The sequence below is a fragment of the Molothrus ater genome, chromosome 1 (assembly GCF_012460135.2).
Source record: "Molothrus ater isolate BHLD 08-10-18 breed brown headed cowbird chromosome 1, BPBGC_Mater_1.1, whole genome shotgun sequence".
NCBI lineage: Eukaryota > Metazoa > Chordata > Aves > Passeriformes > Icteridae > Molothrus > Molothrus ater.
Window position 1 is genome coordinate 103,944,926 of NC_050478.2, and position 26,148 is coordinate 103,971,073.

A 26,148-nucleotide genomic window follows, 5' to 3' on the forward strand; every position below is an offset into this window, starting at 1 on the left:
ATTGATCATGAGGAATTTTTGTCATAATTGTGGTGAACAGACAAGGGTTGAATTTTGTGTAAATTGTCCTTTTTTTTCTGTGTTGTGATGATGTTATTTTGTTTTGTTAATTTGGTTGCATTTGTTGAGGCAAGGGCAGGTTGTGTGGTGAATGTGGATTTTAGTGATAATTCTGAAACACATGATTTTCAGAGGTGAGGGTTGGAATGTATTGGGTTTACATGGCCAGGTAGTGGTGGGGGCTACAGAGGTGTCTTCTGTGAGAAGCTGCTGGAAGTTTCCTCCACATCCAGCAGAGCCAGTCCTTGGCATTTCCAAAGATAGGCGTGTCACTGGCCAAGGCTAAGCCAATCAGAAATGGTGATAACAGCTCTGTGATATCATATTTAAGAAGAAGAAAAAGAAGTTGTGGCACAGCTGTAATTGCAACCAGAGAAGATCAGGGTGAGAATTTGTGAGAGGAACAATGCTGCAGACACCAAGGGCAGTGGAGAAGGAGGAGAAGGATGAGCAGGATGAGCCAGAGCAGAGATTCCCCTGCAGCCAGTGGTGCAGACCATGGAGAGGCAGCTGTGTCCCCACAGCCCATGGAGGAGCACAGGGATGCTGAGATCCACCTGCAGCCCATGGAGGAGCTCAGTGCTGGGACAGGTGGATGCCTGAGAGGAGGCTGAGAACCCATGGGAGGCCTGTGCTAGAGCAGGGTCCTGGCCAGGGCCTGCAGAGCCATGGAGAGAGGAGCTCATGCTAAAACAGGTCTCTGGGCAGGATTTCTGACCCAGTACCCACACTGGAACAGTCTGTGCCTGAGGAATGGCCGAACTGCACCCTGTGGAAAAGTGACTCATGTGGCAGCAGTTTGTGAAGAGCTGTTTCCTGTGGGACAGGCTCATGTTAGAGAGGATCATGGAGAACTTTGTCCCGTGAGAAGGATCCCATGCTGGAGCAGGGGAAGGACTCCTCTCCCTAAGCAGCATCAGGAACAATGTGTGAAGAACTGACCATAACCCCCATTCCCCACCTCCCTGCAACTCTGAGGGGGGGAGGTAGAGCTGGGAAGGAAAGAGGAGTAGAGAGAAGGTGTTTTTAAGATCTTATTTTACTTCTCATTTTCCTGCTCTGATTTTGTTAGTGAGAAATTCAATTATCCCAAATTTATTGAGTCTTTTTTTCCCATGACAGTATTTGATGAGTGATCTCTCTTGGTCCTTATCTCATCCCATGAGCCCTTCATTCTATTTTCTCTCCCCTGTCCAGTTCTAGAGGGGAGTGTTTGTGAGGTTTTGGTCATCCAGCCAGGGTCAAGCCATTACATTCACTCATGTAAAGATTAACTGTGTTTGTTGGATCTAAACGTGTGTTCTTTTTTGGTGTGATTTCAGTGAGTTTGTAGAGTATACAAGTTTTGTTCCATCTTCTGTTTGCTAATTAGTTTACTAATATCCTACAAGCAGTTGTCATCTACAAGCTAAAGAAGTTTTTTTAAAAAGCTAAAATATTTGAATTTTAAATAAAATTCATGCTCAAATAGTTTCAAAATGGATACTACTGAAACCAATGTTCTTCATTCGTGCTGTAAAGTAGCACTACCGAAATAATACATTTCTGAAAGCAACTATCCATGTTATCTTACAATACTCCTTCTTTGGTGCCTTAAAATGTACACTCTGAAAGCACACTGAATATTTCAGTTGCAGCAGTACAGTTTTTCTAAGTAATGTTTCTAAGCGATGTCCTGTTTCTTTGCCAGTGCTCACATGCATTGCTGTTTCGGCTGCGGTCAGCCTGACTGTCAGAGCAGATAACCATCAACGAGTCTGGCTTTACTGTGAACTTCCCAAGAGAGAGGGTGGACATGAAATTTTAGATTCAACTACTGTTTTATGGGGGTAGTGTAATTTTGTTTCTGCAGTACAGATTAAACATTGCTAAAAAGCAGTGGCTGAAAATACGAAAGAAAAAATAAAATCAGTTTACTTGAACACTGGGTGTGATTCTGAGTTACATTTGTGAAAACACAGGTTAATGTGTCTAATCTCAGTTAAACTCTTTTTAGACTGAGGAATTCACAAGAACAAATCTGCAGTTACTGATACAGCCTACCAATTTAAGTGCATACCTGATAAGAACTGTATCTGGTATGTATAAAGTAGCCAAAGGCTAGATGGGAGGAAGCTGCTGGAGTTACTAAAAGCCTGAAAGTCTACCTTCAGATGTGATTGAGAAACACAGTCACTTTAGGTTAAGACATGAAATAGGGCATGAAATAGTTCTGTCTCACAGCAGCAGGAGGAAATGTGGCTCATGGTAAGGGCTTCTGAAAAGGTTTATTGAAAAATCTCCAGACCTATTAGCTGGAAGTGGATACAGAACACATTTAGCTGCAGCTATGTATCAGTGGCTAATTACCAGAACAATTTTCTTGGAAATGAGGCAGATTCTGTTATTTCATAGCTTTAAAATCAGACTTGCTATCTTTCCACAAGGTGTACTCTATGTCAGCAATAAATTGTAGATCCACAGTTGCAGTTATGGATGGTTTTTATACGCCTCATAAGGAAAAGCATGACAACATTTATGAGGATAAACAGCATAGCCCACTATGGCTCCTCCTGAACTTACACAATAATGCTGACATTAACATATGATGAACCTCATGTTTTGAGGGGAAAGATGAGATTTCAGTTGAACAGCTGAATGATGGAATAAAGTGAAAAGGCTGTATGCTTTGTATTCGGGTTTAAGGGAGTATGTCTTTTTAGTATGCAAATTAAAGTAGATCGTAGAAAGCACTTACCCTTCACCTTGAAATTAAATTAGATTAAACTGGGAGGAGTAAGCAACAAGGAATTAACAGGACATTCTGTATATATTACCAGTCTGATATATATGGCAGCCTGCTTATGGTGTTACTCTTCTAAAGAAACATTTTCTAAAGTATTTTTAATGCTATAGAAATATTTATTGCACATATTCATATTACTCTGCAGGTACTTTTAACAGAATATTAGAACTTCTTTTAATTAAAAATAACTTCAAATGCACCACTTCTGTGTTTTTTTTTAAATACTCAGGACATGATGCTTTGCAGTAGAAGCTAGAGATAAAGCTCTTCACTTTAAGGGGTTTGGTATTCCAGTATATGAACACTCTATCATTTGCAATTGCATGTAAAATAGATTTCAGGAGTTTCTTAAAGTGTATTTCATTTATGGTAATTTTGTGTGATAAAGCAATGAGTTACCAATAACATTCTCTTTTAAAGTGCATTATTAATAGTTTTAAAATTCTACCTACTTAATATTATGGAGAATACTTACTCTGCCCTATTACTTTAAACCATCAAATATTAAAAGCAGAAATTAAGTTCATTTCATTCTATTCATGTTGGTCTCAGGAGCAATTCCATTGAGATCTGTGAAGTTACACCAATTGGGGCATTGCTGGAAATTGTAACATGCAGAAAAAGGGAATTAAGCTTATACTTCCTCTTCCTACTTTTCCTTTTGTGCTTTCTCTTTCATTCCTTCCTTCACTTCAGTTTTTCTGTATCAATGAAGACATCTAAATACAGCAAAGTTCAAGTGAAATGAAAATATTCTTGAGTATATTTTCCTTGATTTTGACTTATTTACTCCCTATATATAAAGTTTTAATTCCATTCTTTATTATTGTGTTTCGTGTCAGCAATGTGTGCAGTTCAGACAAGGCTAGTATAAAATAACAGAGTCCAGTGCTTTGGTATTCCCTCTGAGCCCCCAAGAGTGAAATACGCACTAATGTGCTGATGAAGTCAAACATCCTTCAGGAGCAAGATGTTCATTTACCATTTTGTGTATCTCAGCACAGTGATTTGTGATGAGGTTCTGTATGGCATGCACATAGTGAACAGAAATTGTCCTCAAATCTGCCTTTCTTACAAACGTGGATGTGAAGTTCATGCCCAAGCATTTTAGGTGGCACCTAATACGAGGATATCACCCCATATTCCTCGCGGTGTCAAAGCCTCAGAGTGAATCCTGTGTGGTTTCATGAAACTGATAAAAGATCAGTCACAAACTGTGGAAGTAAAGAAGTCACAGTTCAATTCTGTGGCATTGCAAAGCTGACTTGTGCAATTCAAGATTATAAGCATGGTTTATTCATTTTTTCTGTTTGGTCATCCAACATCAGATTATTATTCATCATAATTCATTTCATCAAATATTTTTTTCAGTTATTTTTGCCTCTTCCTGATTTAAAAGATATTCTGAAAGACTTTTCTGAAATGTTTAAGCCATGTTCACTGTTTAGAAAATACTATTTCTCTGAATAGTTTTTAGCCTGCTTGCAGGGATTCATTAGCTTGTATGCAGTAATTAAGTTTAGTTTTGATTTTACTTGTATATTAATAGAATCCTTTTCTGATTCTTTATTGGATAAACATAGTTCCTACAATCAAATTCTTATCATGTGCCACTTGTATGCGTAACTAAACCTAAACAAAAGAAGTTCAAGATAAACTTCTCCAAAGTATTCTCTAATCTTTAAATCTACTTGTTTCTAGGTATGTGCAGACCATTGGTTCTATTAATTGGAAAATGCACCAAAAAAAGAGAGACATGAGTACAATAGTAGCAAATTCCATGTGCATAAGTAATAGCAGAAAGTCTGAGATATTCTTTTTTACTTTTTTATGTTTACAATCAGAATCATATCCAAAAATAAAATTTACTGTTACAGGGGTTTTGTAAAACTTCTAAATTATTGCTGTTGTAAATAAATAGATTAAATGTCACTGGCAGTTTGGTGTTTTAGGTGGAACTGAATGAAGGCTTAAAGCAGAAGAGGAGAATTTGTATCCTCTGTTCAAGGGCAGAATTGTCTCCCAGAAGGGATGCAGCCACTATCTTGTGCCATGCCGGCAGAAGAACATCATTTTGCCCACAGACTTTCTCTTCCTTTTGCTGTCACATTTTACTCTATGACATACTTGATAAGCAGCTTTTTGAAAGTACCAGTAATTTTTTTCAGACAGTTTTCATACATTAAGATTTATTTTCCCAGTTTCTCATAGCTCAAAATAATTTTGTGGAATTCTGTGAAAAAAAGTTCTCCTTAAAAATAGTTGCTATTTCAATTTCTTCATAACTAAATTGCCTGAGAAAATATTTGTGGTAAATATTTCCCTCTGAAAAGAAGATTTTAAGGTTTCTTATTATTTTTTATGCCACTAGAGGTGAAATGAGACAAGTTGATTTGAGCAAGCAGCTTAAGAGTTCTGCCAAATCTAACTGTATTTCATAGCATTGCTATAAAACTGGAAAGTATTTCCATTTCATTTACTGTGTAATAACAAATATTTATCAGTTACTGTAGCCATCAAAGATAAGGCATTTAACGCGGTTGCCTTTCTATACCACAGCTAATGTGAGGATTTGGTTCAGTTTTTAGTTGTTTGTGGTCTTTTTCAAACCTTAAATTCATGAAGTTCAGTACTATAGCCATGTTTTAGGGAATAAAGAATCCTGTTACTGTCTGCCTCTTAACCAGGTGCTTCATATTCAGTGCCTAACTGAGCTCACAATTACTGGTTTTTACTTTTAGATTGAGCTGAGAGGAACAGGTTGAAATGAAAAAGATTAAGTTTTGATCTAAGCATGACTGTTTTCTACAATCCAATGGGTTTTCTGCCCTGCTGGCTGAGCTCTTTTATCTCACACCTTCAGAGAGGGCTTTTTCTTGTTCCTCCCAGGAGTCAGTTTTCTCCCATGTAGGAGTTAGCTGGTCTTGCATATGAGCAGAACGTTCTTGGCATTGTGCACCTCTCCTCTTTTCCTACTGCCTCACTGGAGAAACCTGGCTTGGGCATACAGAGCTTGGAACATATCCATGACCAAGCAGGGTGATCACAGTGGTGACATTTGTTGTTACAGTTAAAGCTCCATAATACCAAAATGACTATGAAGTGAAATTTCCAGAGTGTTCTTACTCATAGTTATGATGTGGGACAGTTTCTCTGAGGCTTTGCAGGTTCTTTCTGGTGGGCTAGTGGGGGTTACTAGTGGGCTGGTGTGGTGATTAATATGGCCTGTCTTGTCATTCTGTGAAAAGCAGTGTCTTCACAACTCTTACCCTTGGTCTTCACAGCACTTCTGTAGCATTTCTGTGGAGTTTCTCCACTAAGATGCTTTTTCATTAGTTTCTGGGCTGACAACAGGTGTTCAGGGAAGGCACCATTCAAACAGAGCTATGGATTGAAAGCCAAGATTGGAGACCATCTGCAAGCATAGGGATTCTGGTGCTTGTATGTTTTTGTAGCCTCCACTTTTGCTTGGACTTAAAATATTATAGTGTACTTGGAAGAAAATTTTCTCAAAGAAATCACCACTATTTCTGCTAAATGAGGTCTGGGTGTGTAAGTCTGAAGCTGTAGACAGAGTCTTATAAAACTATGTTTCATTAAATTGAGTTGAGTGATTTTTCATGGAGCAAGAAATATTTAACATAGTGTTTCACTTGATCTCTAAATAGCAAGGAATGAAAAGCTTAGAGACAGTTTGAATCATGAGATTTGCTGGTCAAGACCAACAAAGTCATGTAATTAGGCAATCACACTGTCACTGCCATCATAGAAGTCAAAGTATGGATTCTCAGGTGTCTTGAGCGGAGTGTAGTGCATTGGAGTAATGTCATTTCCCTGGCTTTACAGTGAATATTTTTCTTTCAATGTATGTGTAGAAAAGCTCTAGAGAGCATGAAAACCTGTATCTCAGGCAATAATTTAACTGTGATACCTGTCACAGTGCCATGCTACAGAATTGCAAAACACTTAAAAACTGGTAGAAAATGAGTTAATGACCTGTGCAGATGTGATTTGTGTAATGTTGGTGCAAGCCCTGATTAGCAGCTTCCTATTATATCCCTGCCAGTCCTTAGTAGCTATAGTGGCTCCTAGACTTAGACATGCTGGTGTCCTTGCAATGAGGATCAAGAGCTTGTTTTAGTACAAACAAGCTCTTGTTTTATGTCCATTTTCACTATGTGAAAGACACATTGAAGGCCATGAATTTATCTGCCTTTGACAGGAAAAGTACACATTTAATTTTTAGATTTTATCTGCTGATCACCTCATTCCTACTAGAAAAATAAACCTTTGACATTCATAACTGACTGGCTTGCAGGAATCTAGATACATACCTGATATCTCTGTATCTGTATTATTCATTTAATGGTGTACGTTTTATGCCACTGTGATACCCACTCTATCAGATGCCAGTGCTGTAGGAATGTTTGACCTGTCCCTCATTCCTCTGTCCTTTTGTTATCCAGAGGCGGTAGAAGACACCCATATCATATTGATTATTTGCAATTGATAGAAAGTAGTGACTGTAATCCTTTCGTTTTAAGAATTTTTCTGTAGAAAGCAAGCAAAATAGTGTTGCAAACTTAGGTGCAATAATAAGGTACCTAAAAGAGAGCAGCCCAGGTAAGTACATGTTAACCTGATTCCCAGTTTTGGTGTATCTTCCTTTTCATTCCCTTTTGCTCTTTCCCCAGACAAAGCATTCTGGAAATGCATTGCAAATTCTGCTTTTAAAAAAAATATTAAGGTCATAAAGCTCATAATTCCCCAGACTGAGGAGGTTAAAAGGCAACATCTAAATTTGGGTATGAGGTATATGCTTCAACACTGCCTATATGACATTTATTAAATGATTCAATTTAATGTATTATTTTACTTGCACATTATACAGATGTAATATCCTGTTTGTTTGCTTTCTGGGAGAAGAAAATGTCCATTGGCAGTTCTGAATTCACAACAGGCTCTCCAGCTGATGTGCTGTACCTTATCAAGTCAGACTCTGTCCTACACCACAGGAAAGTAATGAGTAGTCAAATTGCACTATATATTATTACTCACTGAAGCAGATCAGAATTTTTTAAAGTTGACTCTTAATTTGTGTGCAAATCAGGAGTGAAAGAGCAGACAATCACAGTTTAGTACTTCTTTTTGTAGAGTCAAGATCTTTCCGTGCAATTCTGTGTATTGCAGCCACACTCCTGAGAGGATTGAAAAAGTCAGTCTCTTTGTGTCAAAATTTTGCTGACAGATACTGTTAGAATCTTGCAGACTTTGTGTGTATTTAGATATGACTCAGAGGTTAATTATGTATTAGGTTACCTTAGTGACTACAGATTTTATGACACTCCAAGTGGCAAATCAACTTGCTTTTAGCCACAAAGATGAAGAAAGTAAAGCCAAACCCAAAACTTTTAGGCACATACTGTCCTGGTACTGACCAGCACAGTTGCTCACCAAAAGCACATGGATGGAAACAGTAGTCAAATTTAAATATGATACCTGAAACCACAAATATATGCAAACTAAAAATTGTTGGATGCAGACAGAAAAAAAAACCCACCAATTTTTATGGTGCCATTGGTGGGATGCCTCTCTTCTTGTTTTTTTCCTGATATGCATATCATTCACAAGGGCCTCCTCAAGATCAGCTAAAGCTTAATTATGTTTTTTTTCCCCAGTTACTCCCACTTATGGATCTCCCCATGCACTTGGAATGGGTTGACTGGCCAATATATTTCTCTTTATGACTCCCTGTCCACTGTTCAAGATTAAATTATACTGTAAATATCACTTGCCTGGTGTGATTGCTGACACAGAAGAAAAAATTAGATGTTCTATTGAGAGTTTTACCCAAGGCACTGAATTGTTCATATTACATGCCAAAATGTATTAGGGAGATAATTTGAGACCTCATTTTCTTTTGAACACCTTTAATAAAATATTTGGATAGATGAAATTTAGAATATGTATCCTTTTACTGATGTCTAGATTTTCATTAAGGTGATGCAATGTAACAAAAAGGCGCCACATAATTGCTGCAAAATATCAAGACCTTTGCAAAAAAGCAATGTTCTGCATGAGGAGCATGTGGAAGTTTCTTACCATAATCATGTTTTCCATTTGTTTGTAAATTTTGAGAACTGGGGAAAGGAATTTCGCTGAGAACGTTCAATAGTGTGGGATTAAATAAATAAGCAAATTCTGAGAACCTTGGGAGTTTAGTATGGAAATTAGAACCTATCTTTGTTTACCACAGAGTATAAAATGAGAGCACAACTATAAACAGTACTGCTAAGAAGCATCATTGGTTCAACTTGTGCACATGATTAAATGCCCTCCTCGCTCAGATCTGAACATACACGTAAACACATTAAGTATTTACATTGCCTTCCACCTCTGTCCCAGTGCTTCAATTTCTGGACCTGGCAGACGTCTGAATACTCAGAAGTCATCTGATTCTTGGAATGGTATCTTAGAAGAACCACACTCACCAAACAATAAAAAAAATCAATGTGCCTGACTCCTTGGTCTCTGAACAGACAAAGATATTAGATCCAAGGTGGTGTGGCCCTGATTATGCCTAATTAGGGTGTCTCTGTTGGTGACTTCCATGTTGGAGAAAAGAAGACTTCCCCATGGTTGAGGAGGATTGGGTTAGAGACCACAGAGTCAAACTTGACATCCGGAAGTCTGTGGGCCCTGATGGGATGTGATGCACCCATGAGCATTGAAGGAACAGGTGGACATCATTGTTAGACCACTCTCAATCATCTTAGAAAGGTCATGGCAGTCAGTAGAGGTACCTGAGGACTGGAGGAAGGCAAATGTTATCCCTGCCTTCAAAAAGGGGCAAGAAGGAGGACCCAGGCAAGCACAGATCCATCAGCCTGTGGGGTGTTGACCCTGGCAGGATGTCAGGTGCCCACCAGAGTTGTTCTATCACTCCCCTCCATGCCTGGACTGGGGAGAGAAAAACAAGTCTCATGAGTTGAGATAAGGACAGGGTCAGTTCACAGACCAATTACCATCATGGGTAACAGTGAAAACAGATTCAACCCAGAGAAACTAATTGAATTTGTTACTGGTCAAATTCAGAACAGCATAATGAGAAGTGAAACACCATCCTCCCACCCCTCCCTCCTTCCTGAACTCTACCTCTTCCCGCCTTAAGTGGCAGAGGGAGACAGGGAATACTGCTGCTCAGGAAAAGAAGTCCTTCCTCTGCCCCAGCATATTCTGCATTCTGCAGTCTTGCTGGATGAAGCCAGAGGGGCTCAGGGCCATATCAGTAAATCTTTTCTTAGACAGAAGGTTGAACATATATCTAAGGGAAAGAATATGTTTGTCAAAGATGTGTTTTATGAGTAAATTTGGAACACATGAGTAGACAATATAGTTAAATGAAATTTGTGAAAAAAAAGTGGTTTCTGCATTCAGGTTTTCTTATTTTGCATTCCTTTTCATTTTAATTACATAGGATTTAAATAGGCATTTTTCTAGCCACTAGATTATTCCAGGAATTGTTATGCATTAGGGACACCACATTAGGGACAAGGATGAATATATTTGTATTGTTCTTACCAAGGGCATCCTCAAAAAAACAAAAGCAAATGTAACATGAATGTTGAAAGTAGTAAGCATTCTTCATCCTTACAATGCTGTATCTCTTTAACATCTCCTTTATTCCTATGCCATCAAATAGTTTTGGTCTGCTGTCTATAGAATTGCTATTTGCACTGTTTATTAATGTGTTCATCAATTGTCTTGCCCTATTTCATGAATAATCAAGTGTTCCTGTTTTGGCCAAAAAATACCAATAAAATAAAAGACTTAATTGGTTTCCTCTCAGCTACTCATGGCATGAACAGATAGCCCTGTCTCCAGCTGCTAATTGCACTAAATGTTTATGTATAGGTTCAGACAACACAATTATGGAATATGATACATATTCTTTGAAAAATACTGATGAAATCAGAGACTGTAGGATAGAAATTTTTTCTAGACATATATTAACATATTAAAACAGGATTGAGGTGTGAGAGGGATTTAGGTTTTGTGTTTGGAGTGATTTTGCGCAGAAGAATTGTCCACTGAATATTTAAGAAAAGCAACGCTTCTTTCTTCAATGTTGAGCGTAGTGTACTTACTCTTTCCCTCCTGGAAGGTGCGCTATGGTACATAATTGGGTTTTTTCCTAATTCATTGCACTTTCAATGCTGTCGTAGCAGTAATACAGTTAAGGTAAAATGAAGCTATATTCTAGTAAATGCTTGTGTGGGACTTTTTAGTCACAATTTTCATGATAAAATAAATGTTTCAGTGCTGTTTCACCAGGAAAAAAAACCCTTTCTTAATGCATCCAGCAGTCTAGGAGTTGGGAATAAATTACTAGCGCTTCTTTTTGTTGCACTCCTTTTGTTTGGTTGGTTTTTCCCCTTTGGTTTTGGCCTGATTCTTCTATCACTCTGGTTTTTGTTTCGTTGGTTTTTTCTTCTTTTTTTCCCTCCTCTTTTAAATCTGATTTTTCATAACTCTATGATCTTTTGCTTTCACAAGCATTTTCTCTGTTATTCTCCTTATCTGTTCATCTGATTCCTTTTGGGCAGATCATCCTATCTATCTTCTGCTTTTTTCTCTAGTACTTCCTCATAAAAGATCCATTGACAGCTCAGACTCAAAATACATGCATTTTTTCTCCTAAACATTTCCATCCTACTTGCCATCCAAGCTCATATAGCAGTGCTTGGCCAATCTTCCTCCACAATTTTTTTGAAAGCCTGTCGTTTTCTCTCTATACAGACAAATGTCACTTTTCATAAGCTTTTTCACTTTTTACCACTTTTTGCACATCCTCCTTAGCATCCATATTGCCAGTCCATCCAAAACACAGCTGGTAACATGGCTATTCTCATTGGTCAAACCAAAGCTGCATCTTTTAAGTTTGTTTTCAGTTTCAAGGTTTTCCACAATATTCTGTCCCAGTCTATAAACCAGATCAAGGGTTTCCTGATCCCAGCCATTTTCTGTATCAGTATATTAAGGCCACATTTTCTCAATAATTCCATTACATCTTCTGTGCCTGTCATACTTCACAATGCTGTAAATTCTGGTTACTTTTGATTCTTTTCCTACATATACTCTTTTTTCCACAGTATATGAAAATTTCATAGCCATTCAGATAAGGAAAAAATGAAAATAAATTGCTGTTTTAGGGCATGTCCCAGTTAGTTGTACTTTTTCATAGCTTTCTCCTATCTTTGAGGCAAGGTTTAAATTTTTTTTATCTTATATGGCACACTAGTTTATTTTTAGCCTTAAGAGAATTTATCCATCATCGTAAGGACTGTTGCATGATTGCAAATGGATTTATGGATTTAAGCAAAAAAAAAAACTGTCTGAAATTTTGTTTTCATAAGCCTTGGTGTGTAAAAGATATTCATAGATAGCAAAGAACTATTTTTTATTTGGTCTCTATATCCTTTAGAAGTACTCTGCTTGATGAGGTATCTTTGTTCAAGTCACATTTTCAATTACCTAACTAATTAATATACTACTACATCCCTTTGGATGTTTCTCAGTTACACAGACTAGTAGATCATACTTTTAAAACTATGCTAGGGATGTAAAATTCTCCTTAGAAGTACTTAGGATTGTCACTACAGTATAATTGACAAGTACAGCTCCCTAAATATATTATTTTCATGCTTCTAAAGGTGCCTTTAGCCATTCTCCTCTTTAGATAAATCAGTCAGCTTATCTATTTAGAATATTTCAAGAGCCTTTTGTGATATTTTGAAAACTTTTTTTTAATTCAAGGTCTCCTGAGAAGGAACATTTTCTGCACTGCAGGGATCCAGTGAGGGGGAATAAAATGCAGGACATCCAGATTAGTTTTGAAGCATACTGAAAAAAACTCCCCTTTGGTTTGCTGCAGATTCAGAAGAAAATATAAAATAAGTTCTGATGAAGTGAGGAGCTTGCTTTTCCAGACTGACATTAACTTAATGCTATTTTAGAAAACTTCATTGTTACCAATTTGCCAGTGGGTACAACATCTACAACCTGTTAAAACATAAACTTTAGCTGAGAGGGTGCTGGAGGAGCATAGTGGAAACCTGTTTGCTATGCATGCTTGTCCTTACTCCAAGAAAGATCTCCAGAGCTACATTTCCAAAAGTATTTATGTGATTAGCCATGCCAGAAATGAGTAAAGTAGCTGAGTTACTCCCATTTCAGTGCAGTATGAGTAAGCACCCTCTAAGGAGTCCTCTGCCCTTCATCTTCTCAGATGGCACCATCAGACTGCCTTGCCACACCTGAAACCTCATAATTTACACATTAGTACTCATAGGTTGCATCCAGACTTTTGCTGGAGTTGAGGGCTGAAATGAGGGCATCTGGCCTCAAACAGAGTGGTCATTATATCAGTGGGGATGAAGATTTCCATTTTCAATTTGTTGTAATCCATAATCTACAGAATTGCGAGTCACTTCAGGGACAAATAACTGCAATCAAGAATTAAGTGTATTGTTCTTAACTGTTATTGTTGTGTAACACAAGGTTTGGCTATCCCAGTTCTTTTAATGGTAGGAGTATGTAGGGATATATGAACACTGTGTAGAATAATGAAAAATTATTGAGAAATAAATCAAGCCATGCATTAGCAGAATAAGATGGGGTTTTTTTAGTGAGTAGGAGCCAAAAAATAGTAAATATAAACCCTACAGATATATAGGATGTTAATTAGTTGGTTTGGCTTCGTTTTGACAGTTAGTGTAATTTATTGTTATTTTACTCTTAATTTGAAAAGAACTTATGGAAATAATGTTTTGCTGTTGCCTTGAGATGATTACAGTCCAGGCAGACAACATGGAGATTGAGTAAATATATTCATTGAAGTTAGAGAAAGGTTTCCCATTAATTGCACCATGCTTTGTGTTTGGGCCAAAGAAGCCCAGAAAGTGTGCGATGAAAGAAAATATCTTTTTTAGTATGTCCATTTGGCCTTGAGAACATGCAGATGGGCAGTTAAGGCATCCTGGGAGGTCCCTGTCCATGCATGTTTTCAGGACTGAGGTTTTAGAGTAGAGGTGGCAATACCTATCTTGCTTTTCATATTGGAAACATTGCCTGGTGTCAGTGTGCAGCTAATGGAACAAGATAATTTTGCTTGTGTACTGCTTAGGTATCCCTATCACCATGCTGGACGTGGGAAAGATTAAAGGATAAAAAGAGTCTGAGAATGTTTACTTTTTTCCAGTCACTTTTGCAATAAGAAACAAAGAATGTTAAGTGTGCACATGCTGTTTATTGTCTCAGCTGGAATATATTATGTGTTCTGTTGTATTTCTTTCTTTTAGGCCTTTCTCTGAGTTCTGCCTGCCGCACAGCCATACGTATTAGATGACTTTGGGACTCGTTTTCCACCAAGGATGAAGGGATTATCCGGCAGCCGCAGTCACCATCACGGGGTTGCCTGTGACCCTGCATGTGACAGCCTGCCACACCACCAGGACAGGAAGCCATATTTGTTAAACCCGGTGGAGCCCCACCCCGCAGACCACCCTTACTACACTCAAAGGAACTCTTTCCAGGCCGAGTGCATGGTGCCCTACAATGATCAGATTGCCAGCAGCACGTTTCCCCGGAGGCATTACAGCTCCCACCACGAACTCAAGGACGAGTGTGCCCTGGTTCCCCACGGAACTGCCAACAAGACCAACCGCATTCCTGCCAACCTCTTGGACCAGTTTGAGCGGCAGCTGCCCCTGAATCGGGATGGCTACCACACTCTGCAGTACAAGCGAACTGCCATGGAGCACCGCAGCGACAGCCCGGGCAGGATCCGGCACCTGGTTCACTCTGTCCAAAAGCTCTTCACCAAGTCCCACTCGCTGGAAGGACCATCCAAAGGGAGCGTCAATGGGGGGAAAGCGAGCCCAGAAGAGTCACAGACGATGAGGTATGGGAAGCGCAGCAAGAGTAAGGAGAGGCGATCAGAAGGTAAGCCCAGATCCAATGCATCAGGATGGTGGAGTTCAGATGACAACTTGGACAATGATGTTTGCATTTATCATGGTCCCAGTGGGGTCATGACCATGGGAAGATGCCCCGATCGCTCTTCTTCCCAATACTTTATGGAAGCCTATAACACTATTAGCGAGCATACTGTGAAGTCCTCCAGAAGCAATAATGATGTCAAATGCTCTACCTGTGCAAACCTGCCTGTGAATTTGGACTCCCAGTTAATGAAGAAAAGCTCTTGGTCCTCTACATTAACCGTGAGCAGAGCCCGTGAAGTTTACCAGAAAGCATCAGTTAACATGGACCAGACAGTGGTGAAGGCAGAGACGTGCCAGCAGGAACGGTCATGTCAGTACCTCCAGGTACAGTGTGGAGAACTGGTTGCTGTTAACTGTGCTCTGCCTTGTCTCAGGTGTTTGTGGGGGATGGAGGTTTGCTCTGATGTCTCAACTTTCCCCAGAGGTCACTGACCACCAAACAAGGGGTTCTACTACTAAAATTAAAAATATATCAGCTTTTGGGGTTTTTTTTTTGGTCCAGAATTCAATATTTCAAAGTAACGGTTCATGTTAGAACAGGATTATTTTAATTTTTTTTCATGTGGGAAAAATAAGACCTTTCTGTGTACCTTTTGAATTTATAAGGCTGTCACAGTAGGGGTATGGGGAATTTGATGTTTTAGTGCTTTCATTTAGCATTGCAATGTCAATTAACTGAATGTTACCAGGATACAAATTCTTTGATTTCTGTAATTTCAATTTTGCTTTCATTTAGTGCTCATTTTTTAAGAAAGCTTTTGAGACCCTTTTTTGAGAAACTATGGGGTACCTTAATACTTTCTCCAGCAGGAAAACAGCCTACTTTTCTTTTTGCCATAGAATATAAATTCTCTTAAAACAGTTATTGTAACGTGTCCAGATTTGTTTATCAGGCTATTCCTCTTTTTTATGGCTCTGAGTCAAAAATAAAAAAATCAAAAGGTTGAAATTATTGCTTGTTCTGATTATACATTTTAGGAGTACATCACCTACTCCCTCACAAGCTGTTTGCAGTTAATACAGCGTCACTATTTTTCACCAGTATTGTATCTTTAAATGTCAAGAATCAGATGTCTCCTCTTGGAGCTATCATACTGCCGGTGAATGTTTGTGGCAGGAACATGGATCAGAAAATATTAAAACTGTTTCATTCTTAGGAAAGCTGTGGATAGCTTTTATGCACTTTTCTAAAAGAAGCACTTATGGCACATCTAAGTGTGTGTGTAAGATGGAACAACGTTGCACAGAGAAGAGAGAAGACCATGAGGAAAAAAGAGGTTTGCTAAGATGATTCGGTTTCATTTTAATGTAGTGGGACTCTTTTCTATTTGTATAGAGCTGTAGCAGGTTCTCTCATATGGGTGCTTTAATGAGACAGTCAGCTTCCACATTCTGTTGTTTAAGTCAGTATGCAGAGAAAGCGTAGGACTGAGGCATCAGCATTTAAAAATTGATCTTAAAACGTTTTATGGAGTGTCGTGCAAAATAATTTTGATTACCAGCCTCTGGGATGCTAAGTCCTAAATGTAAAGGAATGGATATGTATATTTTCTATCAATTTTTTAGGGGAGTGGGGTGGGGGAAGAGGGGGCAATACAAATGCTTAGTGTGTTTACAGCTCTGCATATAGGCTGAGGAGGGAGAGGGGTTTCAAAATAGCCTCAGGTTGCAACCTTTTGAGCTTTTGTGGGTTTTTTATTAAGTATCTTTTGTGTGAATTTTGTGAGTAAGAAGAAATCATAACTTTAGGCTTGAGTGTTGTGGTTACTTTGAACCTTGAGATTTTTCTTGTTGGTATTTTTGTTTACTCCTTCAGCCTTCTCTTGGGTTTAGATAAAATAGCTGACAATTCAGTATGTGACCAGATGGCTAGAAAAGAGTGAAAAACTGTGCCAGCATCAGCTTTAAACGAACACCTCCATAGGGACCTTTAGATAATGTTTAACTGACAGGAATAGACTCCTCAAGTGGAATTAGAGGACATTATCTGTGTCTGTATGAAAATATGTCCAACAATTGTCAAGGGCAAGAATAACTAAATTCTCACTTAGAATCACTACTTCTCACTGTGTTTCCCATTCTGTTTCAGTTTTCACTTAATTTTGTTTTATTGTTTCTAATTGCATGCCCTTGTAAAATCAAGGGAAATACAAATAGTTTAAAACTGGGTTTTTTTTTTGTTTTTGTTTTTTTTTTTTTAAGGAGAATCTTAACCAGGCATCAGTTAACATTGGAAGTAATATTCAAACAGAGTACAGTAGATTTGAGGAAGCAGGTCAGGATTATTCTTCTCTCTTGGCAGCTTGAAGGGATGACAAATGCATGTAGGTATTTAAAAAGTCAGTCTATTTTGAATGCATCCCCTTGCTTTTCTCTTCACTATATCACTTATCTTTTTACACTGCGAGCCCTTTGGGGCTTGGACTTTGTTCCCTTTTGTGTTTCCACAATGCACAGCACAGTGGGACACAGAACCCAATTGAAGCCCTTTGTCTGTCCTGCAATATAAATATATATTAACAGCAGCAGAGTTCCACTCTGTTAGTGAGTTGTAGAGTTACTCTGTGCATCTGCTATTTCCAGGTGCACTTCTCATTATTGCACCTGGCAATAATGGTGGTGTCCTGTGTTAGAACAATTGGAAAGGCACAAAATCAGATGAAAGCTACAAATTCACAACAACACTGGACAACCCTGATCATTTAATTTCGTTGTCATGATGCTTCTTTGTTGCTTTCTGTAACTCACTAAATGTTAAACAGATTTACCAACTTGCTTGTAATTTAATTTGTCTGTGGTCCAGGACATAAACTCTCAGAACATAAACTCTGATCATTCAAAGAGCAGCTACTTGTTCATGCAATCTCTTCTTGTCACAGTATCTGAATTCAATGAAGGAGTGACTTCTTTCCAACTCAGGGTACTCAGAATAGTTTTCTTTATCCTGATAGATCTGAGTATATCAGAGATCACAGGTGACATTGACTTCACATTTGTTTGTAAGGGCTTTTATCACAGAAGTATCTGTGTAAAGACATAGAAATAACAAACAATTATTTCACTTGCTGTGATATTTTCCACTTAACTGTTCTGTGGAAGGTGTTGGCAGTAATTAGTATTACAGATGGGCTTATTTCTCATAATTTGGAATTTGGATCAAGTGCAGAGTCCTCTGCATTGTACTGTCTTTCTTTACCCCACCAGGCTCCACTTCCAGCCCTGCTGCTGAGGCACAGTGTCCATCCTTGGAGTTCTAGGGGAGGCTGGGGTCTACACTGGGCATCTTCAGAAACAGATATTGTCCTAGAATAGTCTAAAGACTATAGTCTAAAGTCAAGCAAATCTTTTCCTCTTACCCACATTTTGGGAATGGAATTGCATTTTTATCTTCTATTTCTCTTTTCAAGAGTGAGCAGCTGGATAGTAGAAAGATAAGGTTCTTTTTATGAGCTGATTTTTATTTCAGGAAAGTGTTATTTGATCCAGCTTTACAGTTGGACTACAGCGAAGGATGGTGAGAAGGAAATGTTCATGTTTTATCAAAATGCTTCTTCAAGATGGTTTCCCTCCCTTGAAAGAAAAAAATTTAAGGCAGTGGACAGCCTCTACTTCTCTGCTAGCTTCTGCTCTGGAAAAAAGTGAAATTAACCAAACTATCAAAGACAACATGTAAGCAGCAGTCCTTTGCTGCAAACAATAGGGTCTAAATAAACAGGGAGATATTTCTGACATTTTTTGTTTTGTATGAATTCATGATTTTTGGAGCTAATAGTGTATCAAATACACTGCAGAATTTGTCTCTGATTATAGTTTTGCCATTTAATGTTCCCTGTAATTACCATTCCTGTTGTCCTTGGTCCATTTGTTAAGAGACTGAGAAAAATACAAAGAATGATGCTTTCCAGATTAATTTTCTTTTCTTATATGGGTCAGTCGTAAGTTTTCTTTTCATTGCACCTGATGAGACTCATATCAATTATGTCAGACACTTGGGGCTAAGGATGGAAATTTTACTTCTGAAAACTGAAGCACAGAAGGTGGGGGCAACAGTGTCGCAGACATCTTTTCGTTAAAAACCCTTTCTTAGGATTTTTCCCTTCTGAGAAGCTGAGAGGCCTCAGAAACAAAATGTAAACAGTGGTTATCTGCTGCTGTGGAATGCAACACATAAATCCATGATTGGTCTCATGTGGATGTTTGGAATTAGTGACCAGTCACAGCAGAGCTGGCTCTCTCTGTCCAAGCCACAGACCTTTGTTTTCATTCCATTCTATTCTTAGCTTAGTTAGACTTCTGAGATGAAACTTTTCCTTCTATTCTTTCTAGTATAGTTTTAATGTAATATATATATATATCATAAAATAATAAATCAAGCCTTCTAAACATGGAGTCAACATTCTCGTCTCTTCCCTCACCTGAAAACTCCTGTGAACACCATCACACAACAGTGCAGTCATTCAGCCTCCACATTTGCTTTGCTTGTCCTTTGGTGGGATACTGTGAGAAATACTGTTAAAAAATATAAACCAAGTTTCTGGGTGTAATAAGAATTTTCTGGTGACCAAGGGTTCTGGTTAGTACTGCACTCAGTTTCCTGGGTGAAGGTTGCCTGTAATGTGCATTGGTACGCAGTGTGTAGTGCTGAGAAACTCATTATGCAAATGACTTGTTCTCCAGTCTCAGGACAAGGCACAGTTTCTTAGGAAAGCTGAGTTCCAGTCACAGCCAGCCTCTTTTTGTTACCTGTGTCCATGGATGACCAAATAGACCAAAAGGTCAGGGTGCTAATAAGGACCAGTAAGTGTAATGTGATTTCTTAACATGGTGCCTTACACTTCAAAGTGTTTATCTTTATGACACAGCCATTTATGTTAGATCTGTCATACTAAGTTTATCTATGCAAGTTTTCTGCACTTTCAGTTTGTGTTTTCCTCATTTATGGTGTTTGCATTTCAGATGCAACTACCATATTCAAATTAATCTTCCAGAATATCCTTACATATATATACTATATATATATATATATATATATGAAAGTTGTATTAACATCCATTAATATAGATCTTCTATTTTTCATGTATCTGATTACTTTTTTGGTTCATATTCCATTATAAATTGAAAATTAATGAAGCACATGTTTTTTCTCTTTCAATTTTCCAGTCAGAACTACAAAGTATATGAGGTATAAGTTTCAAGGTTTTTTTTTATGAGCTCATGAGCTAATTCTTAGTAAAGCACGTATTAATGTATTCTAGGTCAACTTCCAGGTAATGTAATAATCATTAAAATATTTGGAAATTCTTAAATGCTCTTGAATTTTAAAATGAACTAGTGTGTAAGCATATTAACACTGAAAAAAATATTCTCAGAAAGCTAATTTATTTTGGTTGCAGAATTGTGAGGTGTGTAATATGAATAATGGCTATAGCTAGGGAATTTGTGGAAAATATAGATTAGGCACAAAACAGCTTATTTACAAATTGTATATTACTAACAGATAACTCCATTAAACAGGCATCTTGGTTATTTAGCCTACCTGCAAACCCACCCATGATATGATTGCTATACTGAGAGAAATATGTTGGAGAGTATTTCAATATACTCACCTTCCTCATCTTTGCAGTCCTTTAATTTAGCTAAAAACAAATCAAACAAATCAAAACAAACAAACAAAAAACCCAAAAATAAACAAAAAAATTGTTAGCTGTATTGGTGATCATCATCTTGCCACTCATTTCACCTTAACAACTGGTGTGTTCTTATTTGCTTAATTGAAAGCTGTGCTGACCTTTGGTGTCTTGAGTCATGGGGGCCTTCTAAGTACAAAGAGAGCTCTTCAACAGCAATTTCAGCTGCAACTTTATCTGCCAATATTCCGTAATTTTCTGTCCTTTTGTTTTATTGCCATCCTGTAACTTTTAAGTATTGAATGTACTGGCACTGACCTTACTTTTTCCAGATTAACTTGAGTTACTGTCAGTTCATTCTGTTAGCATCCTTCCTTTCTAACAGTGCATCCATTAGTGAACACAATTCTGGCAACTAGAGCCTGTTGCTGGCATACCATTTATAGGATTTAGCAACCTACTCGGGTAACACTACATTACATATACTGGTAGGTCAGAAATTCACTAAAATCATGGCTGCACATAACAGCTGGCATTTGGTATCTATTTCAGTTCCTTCATGGATAAGGTTTGTTTCAATCATGAATCTGATTCCTTCCTGTAGCCTTAAATATTTGGAGTATTCCAATCTCATTCTTATCAGTAATTTCACTGTAAAAAAAAACAAAACCAAGAGTAAAACAAGAAATCTTCGAGACAAGTCAAGTCCAGCAAAGAGGATCATTTCAATCTGCCTCTGAGTTTGAAACCTTAACTTTTATTGTGGAAACACCTGAAAAATGTGGGGAAGAAAACACTGGGCAATGATACATTTTCTCACTCAGTGCAAAGTAATAAAGAGTATTTCCCTTCATCCCATTATTGGGTTGGGGTATTGTGCTTGTTTCAAGAATGGAATTCACAGTATAGATCTTGAGTGAGGAAATACTACAATGCCAGATGAATGGTTTGAGCTGGGTTATCTGGCCAAGTTTTTGTTCTGCTTTGCAAATGCTCTGCACAGGTGAGCTTCTGTCACTAGTGAATTAAGCAATTAGAACATCAATCTGTTGTGTGTTGTTTGTCCTTTCATCCTCTTATCCTGAAATTGTGCAATGAACTGTCTTTTTTGGGCTTCTGATAGATATGTGTTTCTCTCACCAAAGACTAAGCAATGTGTCAAACAGTTGGATAAGGCATTGTGACAGTTCTGAAGGGCCAGGGCTTCCAAATAGTCTCTGAATTGTGTCCAGGAGTCTTTTATGCAAATAAGTTTGTGTCTAACTTTGCTTTGCTGACATAACTCCAGCCTGCTAACCAGTTTGTCAGGAAATCTTTGAGGTTTCCTGGTCTGTAGCAATTCAGTTTCCAGCAGATCAGAGTCAGGACTATGAACTTGATTTCATATCCTATGGGACACTACTATAGAACACAGGTGACCTTTTGGTGACCATTTGGAGTTGCTGAGAAGGCACACTATGATGTTCTAGAACCAGGACAGTTTTCTTACCACCAGATGAAAGCTTATTTCACAGGTATATAGTATTGCTGTAATCTCAAAGAAATCATTGTAAAAGTGTCAGTGAAGTGTGTCTGCTGGCCACTAAAATGTGACAGAAGCCAACAGCCAGCAGGAGATGGCAGTTTAAGGGCATCACTTAGAGCTGCTGCCTGTGAGAGCACATTAGCAAAGCACCAGAGATTACTGAGTTACAGTCAGCCAAAAGAAACAGCATAAGGGCTGCTTCTCAAAATGCTCTCCCCATCACATCTGTTTTCCTCCAAGGATACAGATTCAGCTACATGTTCTCCACCCACTAGCCAGTTTCCTGCTGTCTGCTTGATAGCAGACTTGTGCCTGTGCGCAGTGAAAGAAAGGTAAAATGGCATCTCATCTAACAGTATTGCTTTGGATGCCGACCAGTCACTGTGTGCAGCTGTTGAAGTGACTCATCACAAAAGAAGATATAAAGAAGAAATTAACATTTCTCTACTGCTGGTCATTGAAAGTGTCCTTTCAAGGATTGGTATTTTTGTTAACAGTCGTCCTGTCATCCTTAACTGGCCAAGAAACAATATGTCATTATAACCAATGGCACTGAATGCTTCAAGGCTACTGCAAAAGATGAGAACGAAAGTCTGCCCTCTGCCACTGGAGGATATCATCCATGAGTATCACTGAAGCAGCTCTAGTTTGAGGTCCTGGCCAAGAACCCTGCTCTGTGACCTTCAGTCATGTTCACCTCAGCTAATGGACGTGCTGGTTGCTGTTTGGCTTCCTTTCTGCAGAAGGTGTTTATGAGTGGCAAATGTGCAAGGCAGTGGATGGAATCGTTGTATCGGCATGCCCCTCTTCGTGGTTGGTTGGACTTTTACACATAAAGCAGAAGGAGAAATATTTATCTGGAATCAAGACATGGTAATTTCATTTAGAAGATGCATATTCCTCATCATAAAATAGAATGTGATTCAGATTGATGAGCCAATGGTCAAGACACCTTTTGGTGAATGGGCATTGTAAACTGGAGTGGTGCTTGAAGAATTTTGTCTATTGGCTGACTCTCTCAAGATTCATACTGGTTTAGAAGACTTTCCACACTACTGTTATGTGAAGGAAGATTTCAGTTCTACACCCTGTTTGTTCAGGTTTGATGCAAGGGGTGGGCACAGGATAGAGGAAGTAATGCTCTGTCTCGGACAGGTCTTTGTTCTGGTGTTAATTCCTTCTTGTAAAAAATATGGAGATAAGTCAGCTAAATTAAATTAATTTATAGTAGAACATGATTGCTCAAATAGTACAAGATAAAGCAAATGTTGCTACAGATACTGAGCATATTAAATTTATCCTAAATAAAGGCAACCCTCCTAACTGCCTTTTTGAAAACACTTAAGGCTCATTAAACATATATTTTTCTTTCTGCTTTCTAAGGCTTCCTTTTTTTTTTTTGCATACTTCAATGATTCTTAACATATGCACACTGATAGAAAGAAATGTTACTCATCCTTATTGGTCTGATTAATTCAATATTCATGACTGCTGGGAATAGGCTCAGTAAGTGGAAGAAGGCAATTGAAACTTCCTTTACAGCATGCAGAAGAGGCATAATAATGGCTAAGAAGACCAAATTGCATGGGTTGAAAAATCTGCACTGAGCAGTCATTAGACATTGTTCTTCAGTTGTGTGATTTCATTTCATTAAGTATTTGCATACTAATAGAAAGCTAAAGTTACAAGTCTACTGCTGTGAGTGATGGTTAGCCACTCCTTCCAGTCCTTTTGTTTACTTCTATAGTCATCCACATTGCTTTGGAAAAGCACAGGGAGAAGCTTTAATGATTTCAGCTGCAATAAACCAAAGCAAACTAGAGATCAATAATGAACTTAATTTGCTATAGAGACAGTCTGTTTGCTATTTCATCCAGCAAGGTAAGTTAATAACTATTTGGGGGGGGGGGGGAATAAAAATTTAAAAAATAAAGGAAATTAGATATTCTAATTTAATTGGTTAGAAATTGAAATTTTAAAAAATGTTTTCTTTACCCTTGTCAATACAGTCTGGGTTTATTTCACATACTATTACATGTGAGCTTATTAAGTGAATATTTGAAAACTGTGAGGCCAGTACCTGTTTGTTTTGTTTCTTTATTAGGGGTCCTAGGCTATCTATTAAAAAATCCAGTTCCTTTATATCAAAAAATGCATTAAAGGAAGTGACAAGGCAGTACAACCCGGCTAATGACAAAGTGTGAACACCTGCAGAGCAGCATAAATTTAGTTAAAGATTGGGACAGGTAATCTATACACTAAATGATGCTAAATCCAGGTAAGATGTTGGCCAGTAGCAGTACTTCATCTTTATAGTCTGTTCTGTTTAGAAAAGAATGTTATATCAGCCATTTAATCAAAAGAAAGAAATTGTTGTCAGGCTAGTGTTCATACATGTAACAATTTATTGCTGGGATTTGCTGAAGTTTTAAGTTTCAGTAAGCTGCATGGGTCAGAGGCCTTTGCTGAATATTTTCTATCTCTAGTCAAGTACTAATGTTGTTGTGTTTCACTATGCCTTTTGTATAAGTGAAGTACATTCTTGATTTTTAGGCTTGTAAAGATTTGTACATGAGCTTAAAAATTTAGAGAATGAAATGTTTCCAGGATCATTATTACTTTGATAGTGTGAATAATAATAGTTCAATTTTAATAAAAACAATGTTCATTGTTAGATCTGAATTTAGCTTTTTCATGAGAGTTAAAACAATCATGCAAGTGATGTTCTCTCTTGATATTCTGATACTGGAAAAAAAATATTGCCAAGGTAATTGGATAATACGATTTTCTTAAAAGCATGAAACAGCTTTATCTCAAGTATGTCAATCTTAATCCCATTAATCCTCTAAGGCAGAAGATACAGTGCATTTGCACTTGTGTGACCTTGCAAGGCATCATATTGGTCATTCAAATAAAGTAAGAGCCTGTGGGAACATTGGTGCAAACCCCCTGACTTGAAAAAAATAAGAGAGCTGGAGGCTCACATAGACATTTCTCCCAGCCTTTTTTCCAGACCAGCAGAAGAAATCATTCTACAGGATGTATAGTACCATATGTGTAGAAACAGAATGTATGTAATAATCTGATTGATTTTATTCTTGCAGTTTGCATTTTGAAGAGGGCTTTATGTTTTACTTTTTTCTCATAATATGAAACACTCTGTTGCGACAGTGAGCTGCACTGTCTGCATGAGCTGTTACAGCCACGTCTGTTACAGCCAATACTTTTTAGGGACCAAAAAAGCACTCTGAAAATAGGTCACTTCTTTTAGTAGGTACTGCTTGAGGTATTTGACTACAGGCACAGCAGTATTAAAATGTTGACATTATTTTATCTGCCTGAAATGAAAGGAAATGCTGAGCTTTAAGGGTTGTTTGTCCTACTCAAGTAAGACACAGACAGACCCCCTTTCATAAAAAGTATTGCAATTGTTAATAGCTGAGACAGAACTTCTAAAATGTTTCTTTACCCTACAAATGCTCTTTATCAGTTTTATGATGCCTAAACCAAATTTCAAAATCAGGCTTTCTTGCTCTTGTGAATGTAATATAAGAAATAAGAAAAAAGAATATAAAGGGGAGCTGGACCCAAATTTTCATCTACAAAATCAATTATATACTGAAATTTTACTGTAAACAAGCAAACAATAAAAATTAGTAAAAACAATATTTAGAAAAAAAACAAACCAGACTTAAATACCTGCAAAAAAACCCCATGGTCAAACTTTAACTAAAATAGCTTTTTAATAAAATTTCCAATACATTCTTGTATTGCAGCTTTGTCTAGGCAGGTAAGATAGTTTTTACAAACACTCTGGATTCCTCAGTGAGTTCTGTGAAATTAGCAGCATATCTGGGTTGGTATTTTAGTCTGTTCTCTGAATCTGGATGGTTTTTTAACCACGGCCATCCTTTTCTCTTTGGCACGTACAGGTTTTCCCCTTAAACCCATAGTATGGAAATGGAAATTGGGTCACTTTTGTGCTATTTCCTTTGGTTTTGCACATGCAGGTGACTTCCAATACCCAAACCAGCCAGTGGGTTTGTGGCACTCACTGAGGCTGCTTTGTCCTGATCTCTGTGTGAACAG

The 26,148-nt window shown here is 37.9% G+C and overlaps 1 protein-coding gene across 15 annotated transcripts in view; it reads left to right on the top strand.

Moving 5' to 3' along the window:
- The window catches only part of DLGAP1 (DLG associated protein 1), a 396,907-nt gene that overhangs the window by 248,203 nt on the left and 122,556 nt on the right, over positions 1-26,148 (top strand). For 14 of the 15 annotated variants that reach the window (XM_054516701.1, XM_054516658.1, XM_036398012.2 and 11 more), the window contains one exon: positions 14,206-15,231. In XM_054516701.1, coding sequence (XP_054372676.1) covers positions 14,278-15,231 — 954 coding nt within the window. In that variant the 5' untranslated portion in view covers positions 14,206-14,277. Of the gene's footprint in view, positions 1-14,205; positions 15,232-23,868; positions 23,941-26,148 lie in introns of those variants that run through there. The other variant, XM_036398104.2, reaches the window with a different exon arrangement.